The sequence below is a fragment of the Canis lupus genome, unplaced genomic scaffold (assembly GCF_048164855.1).
Source record: "Canis lupus baileyi unplaced genomic scaffold, mCanLup2.hap1 Scaffold_293, whole genome shotgun sequence".
NCBI lineage: Eukaryota > Metazoa > Chordata > Mammalia > Carnivora > Canidae > Canis > Canis lupus.
In genome coordinates, this window is record NW_027326526.1 from 1 (window position 1) to 12147 (window position 12147).

At 39.8% G+C, this 12147-nt stretch overlaps 1 protein-coding gene across 1 annotated transcript; it reads left to right on the forward strand.

The window, feature by feature from the left end:
• Positions 1-1402: 1402 nt before the first annotated feature.
• Positions 1403-11632, forward strand: LOC140629862 (homeobox protein Mohawk-like). The gene is made up of 4 exons (XM_072819363.1): positions 1403-1798; positions 9365-9518; positions 9930-10265; positions 11319-11632. Exons 1-4 carry the CDS (start codon positions 1403-1405, stop codon positions 11426-11428), a joined length of 996 nt encoding a protein of 331 aa, XP_072675464.1. The 3' UTR covers positions 11429-11632.
• Positions 11633-12147: the final 515 nt, after the last annotated feature.

Genomic DNA, 12147 nt, shown 5'->3' on the forward strand with positions numbered 1-12147 from the left:
CCTGGTCTCGAGCATTAGTTTCTCGAAATATAGGGGAATCAGCTCATCAGGACAGCTCACAAGAGGCTTGTTGGAAAGTGAGAACACCTGGGACGGCCCCTCGGGCCCCGATACCTGCATCTCAGGGTGGGGGCTGCCTGCCCCGCTCCGGCCCACGGGTGCAGACGCGGCTGAGAGCTAGGCAGAGGGGGCTGAGCGCGATGCCAAGGAACAGGGCAGGGCCAAGCGGTCAGGGCGTCCCGGGTCAGGCCGGCCCCGTGGCCTTCCCCATCTTCTGTCGCGACGGGGCCTCGGAGCTGCCTCGAAGGTGTTGGCAAGGTCGCCAATGCGCGGGGCGCCCTGGGCGCGGGCGCGGGCGCGCGCGGCTCGGCGGGGCCCGCTGCGAGCCCGGGCGGGGGGGGGGGGTGGAGGCGGCCGGCCTGCCGCGCCGGGTTTCGGCTTGGTGGGGTGAGGGGCCGCTGCGGAGCGGGAACTCGCGGGTGGGCCGGCAGCTCCCTCCGGCTGCCGAGGCGTCGCGGCGGCTCCCCGAGCGCCCCGCGGGAGAGGGGCGGCCGTCCTGGCCGTCTCCACCTGAAAGATTGCATCAGCTGCTTGCTCTGCGGCGTTGCTGGTTAGTGAAATAGAGATTAGGTTTCGTGGAAATATCACTACCAGTCCTTTCGCGTTGAGTTGCACTTCAAAGTGTTTCAGGAGGCGAAAGTCCTGGAAGCTGCGGCGCAGGCGCGCGACCGTCCCGGAGCCGCAGGGCGCGGCGCGCGGCGACACCTCCCGGAGCCGCCGGGGAGCGCAGCGCCGAAGCCTCCTAGGGCTCCGCGCTGCTTCAGCCTCTTCCCTCCCTTTTTGAACGTGCTTTTTGCTCAGGGACCGAGCTTTCCATACCTTTTAAAGTCTCCCTTCAGTCGGGAAAAGGCCCCTGGGGTGGTGTGTGTGTGTGTGTGTGGGGGGGGGGTTAAGGTTCTGCGTCCTTCCTCCACAAACACTTGCGTGGAGAATTTCCCCTTTGTCCAGAGGATCAAAGAAAATAGCTCCGTGGGAAAGAGCGGGGGCGGCAGGACCGCCAGCATCCCTTGCTCTATTCCCGCCGTCCAGTGGTTGAGCTCGGGAAGCTCCCGAGAGGCGGGAGAGGCAGGCGTGAGCTCCCCACGGGAACGTTCGAGAGCTGGCAGCACCCTGACCGGGCCCATCCCTAGGGCGGGCGCGGGCGCGGGCGCGGGCGCGGGGGAGAGGGGCCGGCCCCGCTGCGAGATCCGGAGCCTAAATACCATTTTCCCTCAGGTCGCTTAACAACCGTCCGGTCCCCTCCAGCTCTAGGCGCTGGCCGCTGGCCAAGCTCTCCCGCCTTTCAAGACAGTGTCCTTGCCGCCACGTGCCCCTGGCGGCAAGCAGGCCATTTCAAAGCGAGATGCGCGTTAGTGCGGCTCCGTCCCTGCCTCACCTCCGCTGGCGGGCGCGGGGCGGGCGCGTCCCTCGGAGCCCGACGCCCCCGAGAGCGGGCCGCGCGGCCTACGGCGCCCAGGCGTCCAGGCGTCCAGGCGTCCAGGCGCGGGGGGCCCCGGGGCCCCGGGGACAGCGGCCGGGCGGCGCCGCTCACCCGGGCCGCCCCCTCCCCCCTCCCCCTCCCCCTCCCCCGATGCTCAGGGCCAGGCAGAACGGCGGGAAGGTGAGGCACAAGCGGCAGGCCCTGCAAGACATGGCGCGGCCCCTGAAGCAGTGGCTCTACAAGCACCGTGACAACCCGTACCCCACCAAGACTGAGAAGATCCTCTTGGCGCTCGGCTCGCAGATGACGCTCGTGCAGGTAACGGCGGCCGAGGAGCCGGCCCGCGGCGTGTTTGCGCCAACCCCCGCCTGACGCCTCCCGAGCCGAGCCGGTGGGACGGGGCCGGCGGAGGCCCGTCCTGGGGCTCGGGCTCCTGCCCTGGGTCTCCCCTCAATCTGAGCTGTCGATTCAGTGCTCGTGCTCGATGCAGGAGGGACGCGTGGTGCTTTGTGAAGGAGGGAGGTGAAAAGTCACCTGCGAGTTATGACAAGGTGCCATGCATAGATGGGTAGGATGGGACGACCTGCAGTGATTTTCAGACGTGAGCGTGCATCAGAGTCGCCTGGAGGACTTGTTCAAACCCACACTGCTAGGCCCCACACGGGAGTTTCTGATTCAGGGGTAGGTCTGGAGTGGGGTCAATTATTTGCATTTCTAACAAGTTTTCAGGATACTAAAGTTGCTGGCCCTGGCTGAAACTTTGAGAACCGTGTACAAACAAAGGCACTACACATTAGGGCCCCACATGAAAGGTCGATTACAGGCTGACTTTCAGAATTACCTTGACTAATAGAGCCAAGAGATGGAGAGGAAGAGCAAGAGGTGGATTTTTTAAAATTTAATTTAATTGTATTTATTTTATTAAGTAAGAGGCATCCCGAGCATTAGCTAGAATCCACACAATTTTGCTGCTGGTATCTTTCTACTGGGGTTGAGAAGAGGCCAATTTCAAGTGGTTGGTTTACCACTTTGTTAAGTGCAGAGAAAGGGTGCAGGTTTGTTTCTTCTCTAGTGAACAACACTTCTTTATATTTGACTTTTCCGTACGTAATCTTACTTGATATTCCCCCAAAATATGGTGAGTTAGAGCAGTAATGAGCATTTTACAGGTGATGTGACCAAGGCACTGTGGCAGTTAAATGTTACTAAGGGATAGAAGTAGTCTTGGAAATAATGTAATTCCAGATCAAATGCTCTTTCCAACGCACCACAGACTTCTTTAATAAGTGTGGTGACATGAACTTTTATACATGCAAACAGAACAAATTTATTCAGAAACAGGAGGAGGAGGTAAGTGAGCTGAGAAGTTTCATGTATGATAGTAGCAACTACATTACTGCATTTGTGAAGTTTTGGTCATTCCATTAAATTTATAGTGAGGGAGGCCCCAAATAAAAGATAATACTTAACTACTAGATAAAATAAAACTTGCTTTCCAGAGTATTGAAGGTTGACATTTTAGGAATTGCTGGAAAGTTTGACAAAGCATGAAAGTTGACTTGTATTCAAGCTTATTAAAACTATAATATGCATTTGTCTGCTTATATTCAGAATACAATTGTAGAGAATAACATCTGTTTTGCTTCATGTTAACAGGCAATAGTATTAATAGTGATTTGCTGTAGCACTGGAGGGGAAAATTTATTTAGTGTTCTTGGCTCAGTATCTGTTTAACATAAAACTATGAATTTTCAGTGATTCTAGTCAGAAAAACTTGACTCGTGAAAATAAATACATATGCTCAAATTTCAGTTTAAACAGGTATGCTATTTATTTTGAAAATACACTAGTTTATAGAACTATTTGAATACTTCACAATGATGTCAGCAATAAAACATTAGATTAATTTGGTATATCATACAGTTCCATACTTAATGCTTGCCGTCCTTTTATACGGAAAGCATATGGCATATTTAGACTTTTTTTAATTATGAAAAGTAACATTGTCATTAGCAGAGACATTTAAAGTTTTGTGTACAATAGTACTGTTGAGTTGCAATGCAAGCAGTCATAATTTTAATACAGAACCAAATTATTTTCTACCTATAATGATAGCTCAAATGCAAATAACCATTCTTTCTGCATTAAGAGCTTGGTAACTCTATTATGGTTTTCTAATTATACTTTATATTTTCATTGTATTTTCTTTCTCTTACACTAGTCCTCAGAAAATAAAAATGCACAAAATTATTTGATTTTTAAGTGAAGCGAAGATAATTACTTATAATAATAAGTGATTCCTGCTTAATGATTTTCAAATTTTTATAGCAAATGAAGTTGGTTTCTGGAACTTTATAGTGATTAACAGAAAAAATAAAAATGTGTGGAATAGGCAAGGGACTTTAAGTATAATAATCCAATTTTGGTCCAGTTATTTTCAATGAGGCATAATAAGATATCCATGTAAGAATATCTGTATATATATGTGTGTGTGTGTGTATGTATACATACGTATCTATCTACAGCTGACCCTTGAACAACCCAAGAGTTAGAGATACCAACCCTCCTGCAAGTCAAAAATCTATATATAGCTTTGACTTCCCAAAAACTTAACTACTAATAACCTGCTGTTGACTGGAAGCCTCATCAATGACATGAACAGTCGATAGAAACATATTTTGTGTGTTATACATATCATATACCATACTCTTATAATGAAGTGACCTAGAGAAATTAAAATATTAGTAAGAAAATTATAAGGAAGAGAAAATACATTTACAATAGTACTGATTTGGTGAAAAAAAAAAATCTGTGCATAAGTGGTTCCATGCAGTTCAAACCTGTGTTGTGCAAGGGTCAGCTGCACTTATATTGCATTGTATGGGGGAGTTTGTGAAAGTCAGACATACATTCAACATTCAAGCAAATTCTGACTCTCTGGGAAACCAAATAAATTATGTAAATACTTTACACTTCTGGAGGAAAAATAGAAAGCTATGGGCTGAATAAAGCTTTTGATCTCTGCAAATTAGAGCCCTATTTAATGAATCACGTTCTCCCAGTGAACAAATTTCTACTGTGGAGTCAGGTTTCTTGAGAATAGTGATCATGTCTTTTTCATCTTCACACTCCCCATGTTATCCAGCACTGTATTTTCCATAAACTGTTCATACATGTTTGTAGAGTGAATAGGTTCTTTTGGGGAATACCGCTATAATCACCATGTGGCTTTCCAAAGTATCATTTTGAAAACTAGAGAATGTCTTGAAATCTTATAGATATTCTAGTTTTTAAATCCATTCCATTGAATACACAGGGAGCAGCTCATTATCCTTAATGCTATATGATGGTTCCATACAACGGCATGAATGTAACTCATTTTATCATCTTCAGTATGTCTGGAAATATGTCATATTTTTAATGTCTGTGAATAAATATGGGGTGTTCCCCTTATTTCTAGTTCCAAACTCCTATTTCTTGTTTATTGCAGTACCTTCTGTCTCTGTTTCTATAACTGATGTTAATAAGCAATTAACATAACTTTTATTCCTTAACTATTAGAGTGTCTTGTATTTTGACAATTTCCTTCACATTTAACATTTTCCTTTTGGCTGTGTATCAGGCCATTAAGCTTTCCATAAAACATATTTTTGCTTTGTTTTGTTACTCTTAAATTGATAAGGAAGAACATAAAACCTGGTCAGCAGTCCCACTAAACCTAGAAGCATAGAATTGAAACTTTAGTGGAGGAAATGTTTTTAGCACCTCAAAAGGTACTTTTTCTGATAAATAGAAGCACTAAGGACATTAATCTACACTTATATTTTATTTATCCCTGACAAATGAAGCTAAAAGAGTTCTTTGTTGTTAACCTGACATCTTACTACCTAATGAGATATACACATTTCCATAAAATTAACAGGTAGTGTGTGTGTGTGTGTGTGTGTGTGTGTGTACTTTAACCAACCAAAATATTCCATTGTGCTTAATCTCTGTGGCTGCCCATTGCTTAAACATTATAAAAAATATACTCTGTATTATCAAAATGTGAAGAGCTTTATTGTGGAATGACATAAAGTGGCATGCATTTAGGGTTTATATTATTGTAGGATATAGAGCATACTGCAGAATAATTGCCTTGGAAGAAGTTTTTCAGAGAAGGACAGATGGGTGCTATATCTGGTTTCAGTGTTGCCCATTGTTCATGTGTATATATTTTAAAACATAGTTATTATATTTTTTCTGGATTATAAGAGTGAACTGTCTCCTTGAGTTGACTTCTTTCATGATCCCAATGCAGAGTGCAATGCACATTGAGCTTGAGATTATGTTTAATGATTGGGTGTTAATGTTTCCTTTACTTATAGAAGTTTCACATTTCTATGATAATGGCTAAACATACCAATGCACCATTGATTAAAACTGCTCTGTTCTAAGATTTTGCCCCTTCTGTTGACATAACTCCATTTTTGCTTGGTGAGTGCTTCTGCCGAAATATGTATGTAGTTATCAACTGCAAGGATTATAGCAACTGTTAAATTTTCAACAAAATTTCAAATTGGTCTTTCTACATTATTCCAAGTGTTATACTATATGGAATAGAAATGAGGTTGTCAATATTTCAGTTGGGTAACTCAGAATAAGTTTTTTAATTCTGTATGTTCAAAGGTGGACAGATGCTGGCTTATCCCTTTGGGTTTACTATAATGATTGCTCTGTCAATACGATGAATGTAAACACCTTGGTTAAAGTAGGGATGAAAATTACTAGTTTTTCTCTTCCAACTTCTAGATATTTGGTTCTCCAAGTTTTCACTATAAAATACCTTGTTTCTTAAGCTCTGAGTTTGACATCAAAATGATGTTGCAGAACCTATCCATAGTAAGGAGGCCTGTTTCGTGTAAAATAGAATTTAATGAGATTTGCATGACAACCTGAAGGAATCCATAGTAAGTTGAAGGTAGAAAAATCTGAACTGGTATTTTTACCTTCTGTGAAACAGATGGAGTTTGCATTAGTGCATCAGGACCAAAAAAAAAAAAAAAAAAAAAAGAAAAAGAAAAGAAAAGAAAAACAGTATTTATGCAAATTTGTTAACCAACTGTTTGCTGTTTACATGACAATGCAAGCAGATATTAAACACCTTAAATTGTACAGTAAATTTCTAGTGATAAAGTACTGGCAGAGTGAATATATTAGCAGATTGCTTGCCAGTCAAACTTATGAAATCAGGTTACAGACAGCTCATCTTAGATATCAGCAGACCTTTTTGGAAAATCTTCTAACATGTGATAAATATATTATGGTAAGAACTAATTATATAAAACATAAAAAGGATATGACCCCTGTATTTGAAAAACTGTAATCCCACCATGATATTCAAAGGTCCCAATTTTTGTATGTTAGAATTATAGTCTTAATGTCCTTGGAAATTAGAAGGCCATTGCATTTAAATAAAAATATGCAGAGTCACGTAAGAATTGGATTACACTGTACTATATGATGGTTGTGCTAAAGTTTAAGACATAAACACACATGTCTGATTGCCCCAAAAGGGCAGTGGTCAAAAGCAGAAGGTAGATTAGTACCAACTATAAAAGGAATAAATTAACACTTCTGTAGGAGAGCTTAGACTGTATTTCACAGATCTTAGTTTTTAGAGTTGGCAAGGATGTTAGGAACCATCTAATGCATTTTATAGATGAAGGGTTTGAAGTTCAGAAAAGTTAAGTGACTTCTGTAGATTCACACTTGATTTTGGCAAATTCAGAATAGGAAAACATTATGCCACAGTTATAGGATAACAAGATATTGATGAGGATTTGAAGAAGTCAAGCAATTAAATCATAATGGTACATCAACACTTGAAGTTGATGGTGATGGTTAAGATTCATTCAAGTGCATAGAATGGAAGATAGAGAAATCCAGAAAAAAAAAGTTCTAAAATTCCCAGTTACTACTAACAAAAACCTGAATAAATACTTCGGCTATGACTTGGAGAGTAGAGGAAGGTTTGAAGACTAGACCAGGCATTTTGTGCTTCCATAGTAAATGTTCACCCATGTATTTCAGTTAATACATAGTTCCACACTAATCCTTCCATATGCGCAGGGACGAAGTTTATCCTAATATTTAACATTCCTAGCACTGACCACCATAGCTAGAGCACAAGAACTACTCAATGTATATTTATTGAATGAGTATTTGCAGAAGGTGTCTGTCTAGAGGTTGGAGAAGACTAAAAAAATTGAAGCCATATTAAATCATAGTATAATAGCACAACTTGATAGGAAGAGGGCTTGATAAAAACTAAAACTTCTGGAATGCCATGGTGAGTTATTACATCAATGCACATAAATTTAAGGGGACAGTTATTACTTAAGACTCAAAGGTAATTAATATTGGATATATATTACCTATGATATATTTTCTGTATATATGTGTGTGTGCATGTGTATGTGTGTGTATGTAAATTGGGAAAAACCACCATGTTTTAAAAACTTGTAGAGTCAAAGAGGAAAAAAATGTAGTTCTGTTTTTTTAAAAAGTAGGATTCACCATAGGCCCATTCAATAATTATGTCTTGAGAAATATGTAAAAATTGTAGGTTTATATTATTAATCTCTAAAAAAAAAAAGAAACTTCCAACGTAAGCACTGCCACACAAACTATTGTTGTAATGTGGACTCATGTTCTAGAAAAAAATTGGCAGAAAGACGTAATTCTCTTTCCATATATCATTCTTTTAAAAGCAAATATTGGCCCTTTGGGTTATTTACATATATTTTTTCCTGATGATAGCCAGATATTTTCAAGGAAATCTCAAGCACCATTCTAACTTCCAGAAATACAATAGTATCTATTAAAAAGAAATGGAAGTAACTTTCTTTTGTTTTGCAGTGTTTGTTTCTTTGCATTCAGCTATTTTCTTTGGAAGCATTTGACTTTCAACTTAAAGCTGAGTGTTAAAAAAAAAAAAAAAGCTGAGTGTTATTGGCATTTCTCTCTCTCTACTTCTCTGATTGCTGTATCTGACTGCTGTGCTAGTTTCTCTGTTATAATTCTGTCTCTTTGATCTCTGGAGGTTTCCAGGGTTTGGTCTTCAGCCATCTCCCTGACTACTCAAAGCTGCCGCCGACACTTCTGTGCATTTGACCCACATCTGATTTTCTTCTCCCTTGAGTCTCAGATATCATTTTTGCTTTCTTCCTTCACATCTCACCTGTATGCTTTTCCAGTACCTCAGACTAATCATTCCCTAAACCAAGCACATCATTTCACCCATAAACAGTTCTACTTTCCTTCTCAAAATGGCATTGTCCTTCTCTTGGTTACAAAGGAATGGCTCAAGGTCATTTTTAACTCTTTCCCTCTTCCTCACCCACCACAATGTCTCTGGAATTTGACTTATATTTGTTCTCAAGTCCTCTTTATTGGGAACACACTTTCCTACCCATTATACCTGACACACTCCTTCAATGTTTCACTTAATTCCTCATGAAGTCTTAAGTCATACATGAAAGTAACCCCTTCTTCCTTTGGATTCCTGTATCATTTTATTTTAATGCCTCTTAAGCCATTCAATCACATTCTTTCCTATACTAAAGTTATTTGTACACTATCCTACCTCTTACTAGACTGAGCATTTGATGGCAAAGCCTGTTCTTTTTTTAATTATTATTATTCCTAGAACACAGTAGGTGCTCAGTCTCTGTAGTAAGTGCTCAGCATTTGTTGAATGAATGAATGAATGTCTAGTACTATTGCATTCTGAGAATATTTAATGATCAGAGATACTGTGAGAGGCTTAGGTCCCTTGTGGGAAAGTAATATGTGATGGGTAATATTTTTTGTTTTGTTAATTGAAAAATAAAACTTTTTTAGGTGTCAAATTGGTTTGCTAATGCAAGACGTCGGCTTAAGAATACCGTTCGACAGCCAGATTTAAGCTGGGCTTTACGAATAAAACTGTACAACAAGTATGTTCAAGGAAACGCTGAGCGACTTAGTGTAAGCAGCGATGATTCATGTTCTGAAGGTTTGTTAATATTTTTATTTTGCTTTCCCTCTATTAATAAGAAGTTCACCCCAAGTGCTGTTTTTTAAGGTTGACTCCACTAAATATGATGGTACTCTAATGATTCTTTTTTATTGCGTGAAGTAACTTCATTTTTACAATTCTATAAATGACCAACAGAATATGGCTGCTTCCTCTTGTTTATAGATTTATCATGTGTCAGAATAACATTTTCTGTGAAATTCGTTAAAATTAAGATACCATAGGGAGAGATTACATAGATTCCTGCTTCCTTTCCCTAAAAATTAACCTGGGGTATCAAAGACAATTTAATATACTTTAAATATTCTTTATTTATGTATATATTTAATGATTGACTATAACAGGGAATAGTATATGTAAGTACTACCTATTGGTATTTTTCTCCCTTAGATGGAGAAAATCCTCCAAGAAACCACATAAATGAAGGGGGCTATAATAATCCAGTTCATCATCCTGTGACTAAAAGTGAAAGCTCAGTCATAAAAGCTGGAGTGAGGCCAGAGTCACAGGCCAGTGAGGACTACGTATCACCCCCCGAATACAAGAGCAGCTTATTGAATCGTTACCTTAACGACTCCTTGAGACATGTCATGGCCACAAATGCTGCCATGATGGGAAAGACAAGGCAAAGAAACCATTCGGGATCTTTTAGTTCCAATGAATTTGAGGAAGAATTGGTGTCTCCCTCATCATCAGAAACCGAAGGCAACTTTGTCTACCGTACAGGTAAGTCTGTGCTTTTCATGACACCTTGTTTAAAATAGAACTAAAACTGCAGCAAATTCAACAGGTATAATGGCATGATCTTTACTGCTTTTATAAGAGATTATTCACATATAGCTCATAATTTAATTTGAAAGCTTTTGTTTTGTTTTTAATTACCAGATGTACTTGTTAGTAGATGATGGTCTACTTGGGTTTTTCACTCTTAGTAATAAAGATGAGAATTTTCATTCTTAATGCTCATTTTTAATCTCAATGATATACATTCTTGGAGGAGGAATGCCCTGAATTATAGCCAGCCATGCAAACACTTTGTGTTCCATCTTTTCTCTTAAATTCTTTGATTGCTAATAGTGATGGAAAATGAACACAAATTAGCTTGGGTGCCAAGACTCATGTGAAGGAAAAGTGTAGATCGGGCTTAAATTGCTTTGGAAATTTTACTTTTATTCCTGGAAAGCACAAGTAAGACTGATAAATAGCTTTGAAATTTTTACTTTTATTCCAAAAATTATGAATTGATTTCTGCCTGTCCGGAACTTTCTGATGGAGTAGTGAGTTTGGTAAAAATTTCTATCTTCACTTCAGTTTCCAGAGTTTTGCTCGTAAAGAGTGTGTTTGAGCAAGTTGCTTCAGAACAAAGGATATGTGTGACCTACATCTGGTGCAGATAGAGTCCAGATCCTGAAAATGCCAACAAATGAGATTTAGAAATTTTAGAGTTGGAAATAACTTTAGAAAGCATCTAGTCCTGCCATGTTATATCATAGATAAGAAAACCCAGACCAAAAACACAAGTTAATAACTCTTCTCCGGATCAGTAGTGCAGCTTAGCCTGTGTAAGGGGTAGGAGGAACATAACTACTACAAGACTATGATAACTCTTAATTATTACATATACTGCCACAATTCATTTATTGAGCAATTATGATATTCTAGGCCCTCTGCTAAACACTACACAAATGATACTGAGTGTAGTCCTTGTAAGGAGCTTGATATGTGGGCAATAGGTCTTTATAAAAGAATTACATTTGGTCTGTTTAATATACCTTTCAGATTATTTAACTGGAAATCTTCAAGTGTCTACAAATGTGTACAAGATATATTATCTGTGGGACACCTGGGTGGCTCAGCGGTTAAGTGTCTGCCTTCAGCTCAGGGCATGATCCTGGAGTTCCGGGATCAAGTTCCACATCGGGCTCCCTGCAGGGAGCCTGCTCCTCCCTCTGCCTGTGTCTCTGCCTCTCTCTCTGTGTGTCTCTCATGAATAAATAAAGAAATAATCTTTTTAAAAAAAGATATATTATCTGTAAGGATTCAGAGAAAATCTCAATACATTTTTAAAGACTTAACTTCACTTTCTGTTTGCATCTCCAACTTCAAGGTTGAAAACAACTCCAAATGCTCTGACATACAAAATTAGTCTTGTAAGTAATAATTGGGTCTAGTAAGAAGTAAAAGATGAAATAAAGACTATTTAGCTAATAAAAAAATTTTTTTTAATTACATACTAACATCTAACTAATGTGACCAGAGCAGAACTTGGAGATAATTCAGAGCTTCATTAATTTTATTTACAGAGATAGAAAGGGATAGGACGTCAAAATGTGCAAGTACAGATAATTGAAAAAAGAATAAAAATAAAATGAAAAAGTTAACATGGAAAGCTGAAAAATAAATTAAGAGTTGACTCTGAAAGCAATACTAAAAGAAACAGGTAAAACTTGGCAGAGATTAAAGTTGGAAATGAGAAAGGAGATATAGCAATCAATATATAGTCATTAAAAATATTTTTTAAAATTGTGGTGTATTATGCACAGTTATTTGACAATATACTATATATAAATGTGCAGATGAAATGAATTGGTAATATCCACATGAAGTA

What these genes read in the sequence shown, in the direction of transcription:
- LOC140629862 (XM_072819363.1), top strand. Translation starts at nt 1,403, where the DNA reads ATGCGCGTTAGTGCGGCTCCGTCCCTGCCTCACCTCCGCTGGCGGGCG. An exon ending in CGCAGATGACGCTCGTGCAG is followed by an intron (nt 1,799 to 9,364) that starts GTAACGGCGGCC and finishes AAACTTTTTTAG; the next exon opens with GTGTCAAATTGGTTTGCTAA. An exon ending in CGATGATTCATGTTCTGAAG is followed by an intron (nt 9,519 to 9,929) that starts GTTTGTTAATAT and finishes TTTCTCCCTTAG; the next exon opens with ATGGAGAAAATCCTCCAAGA.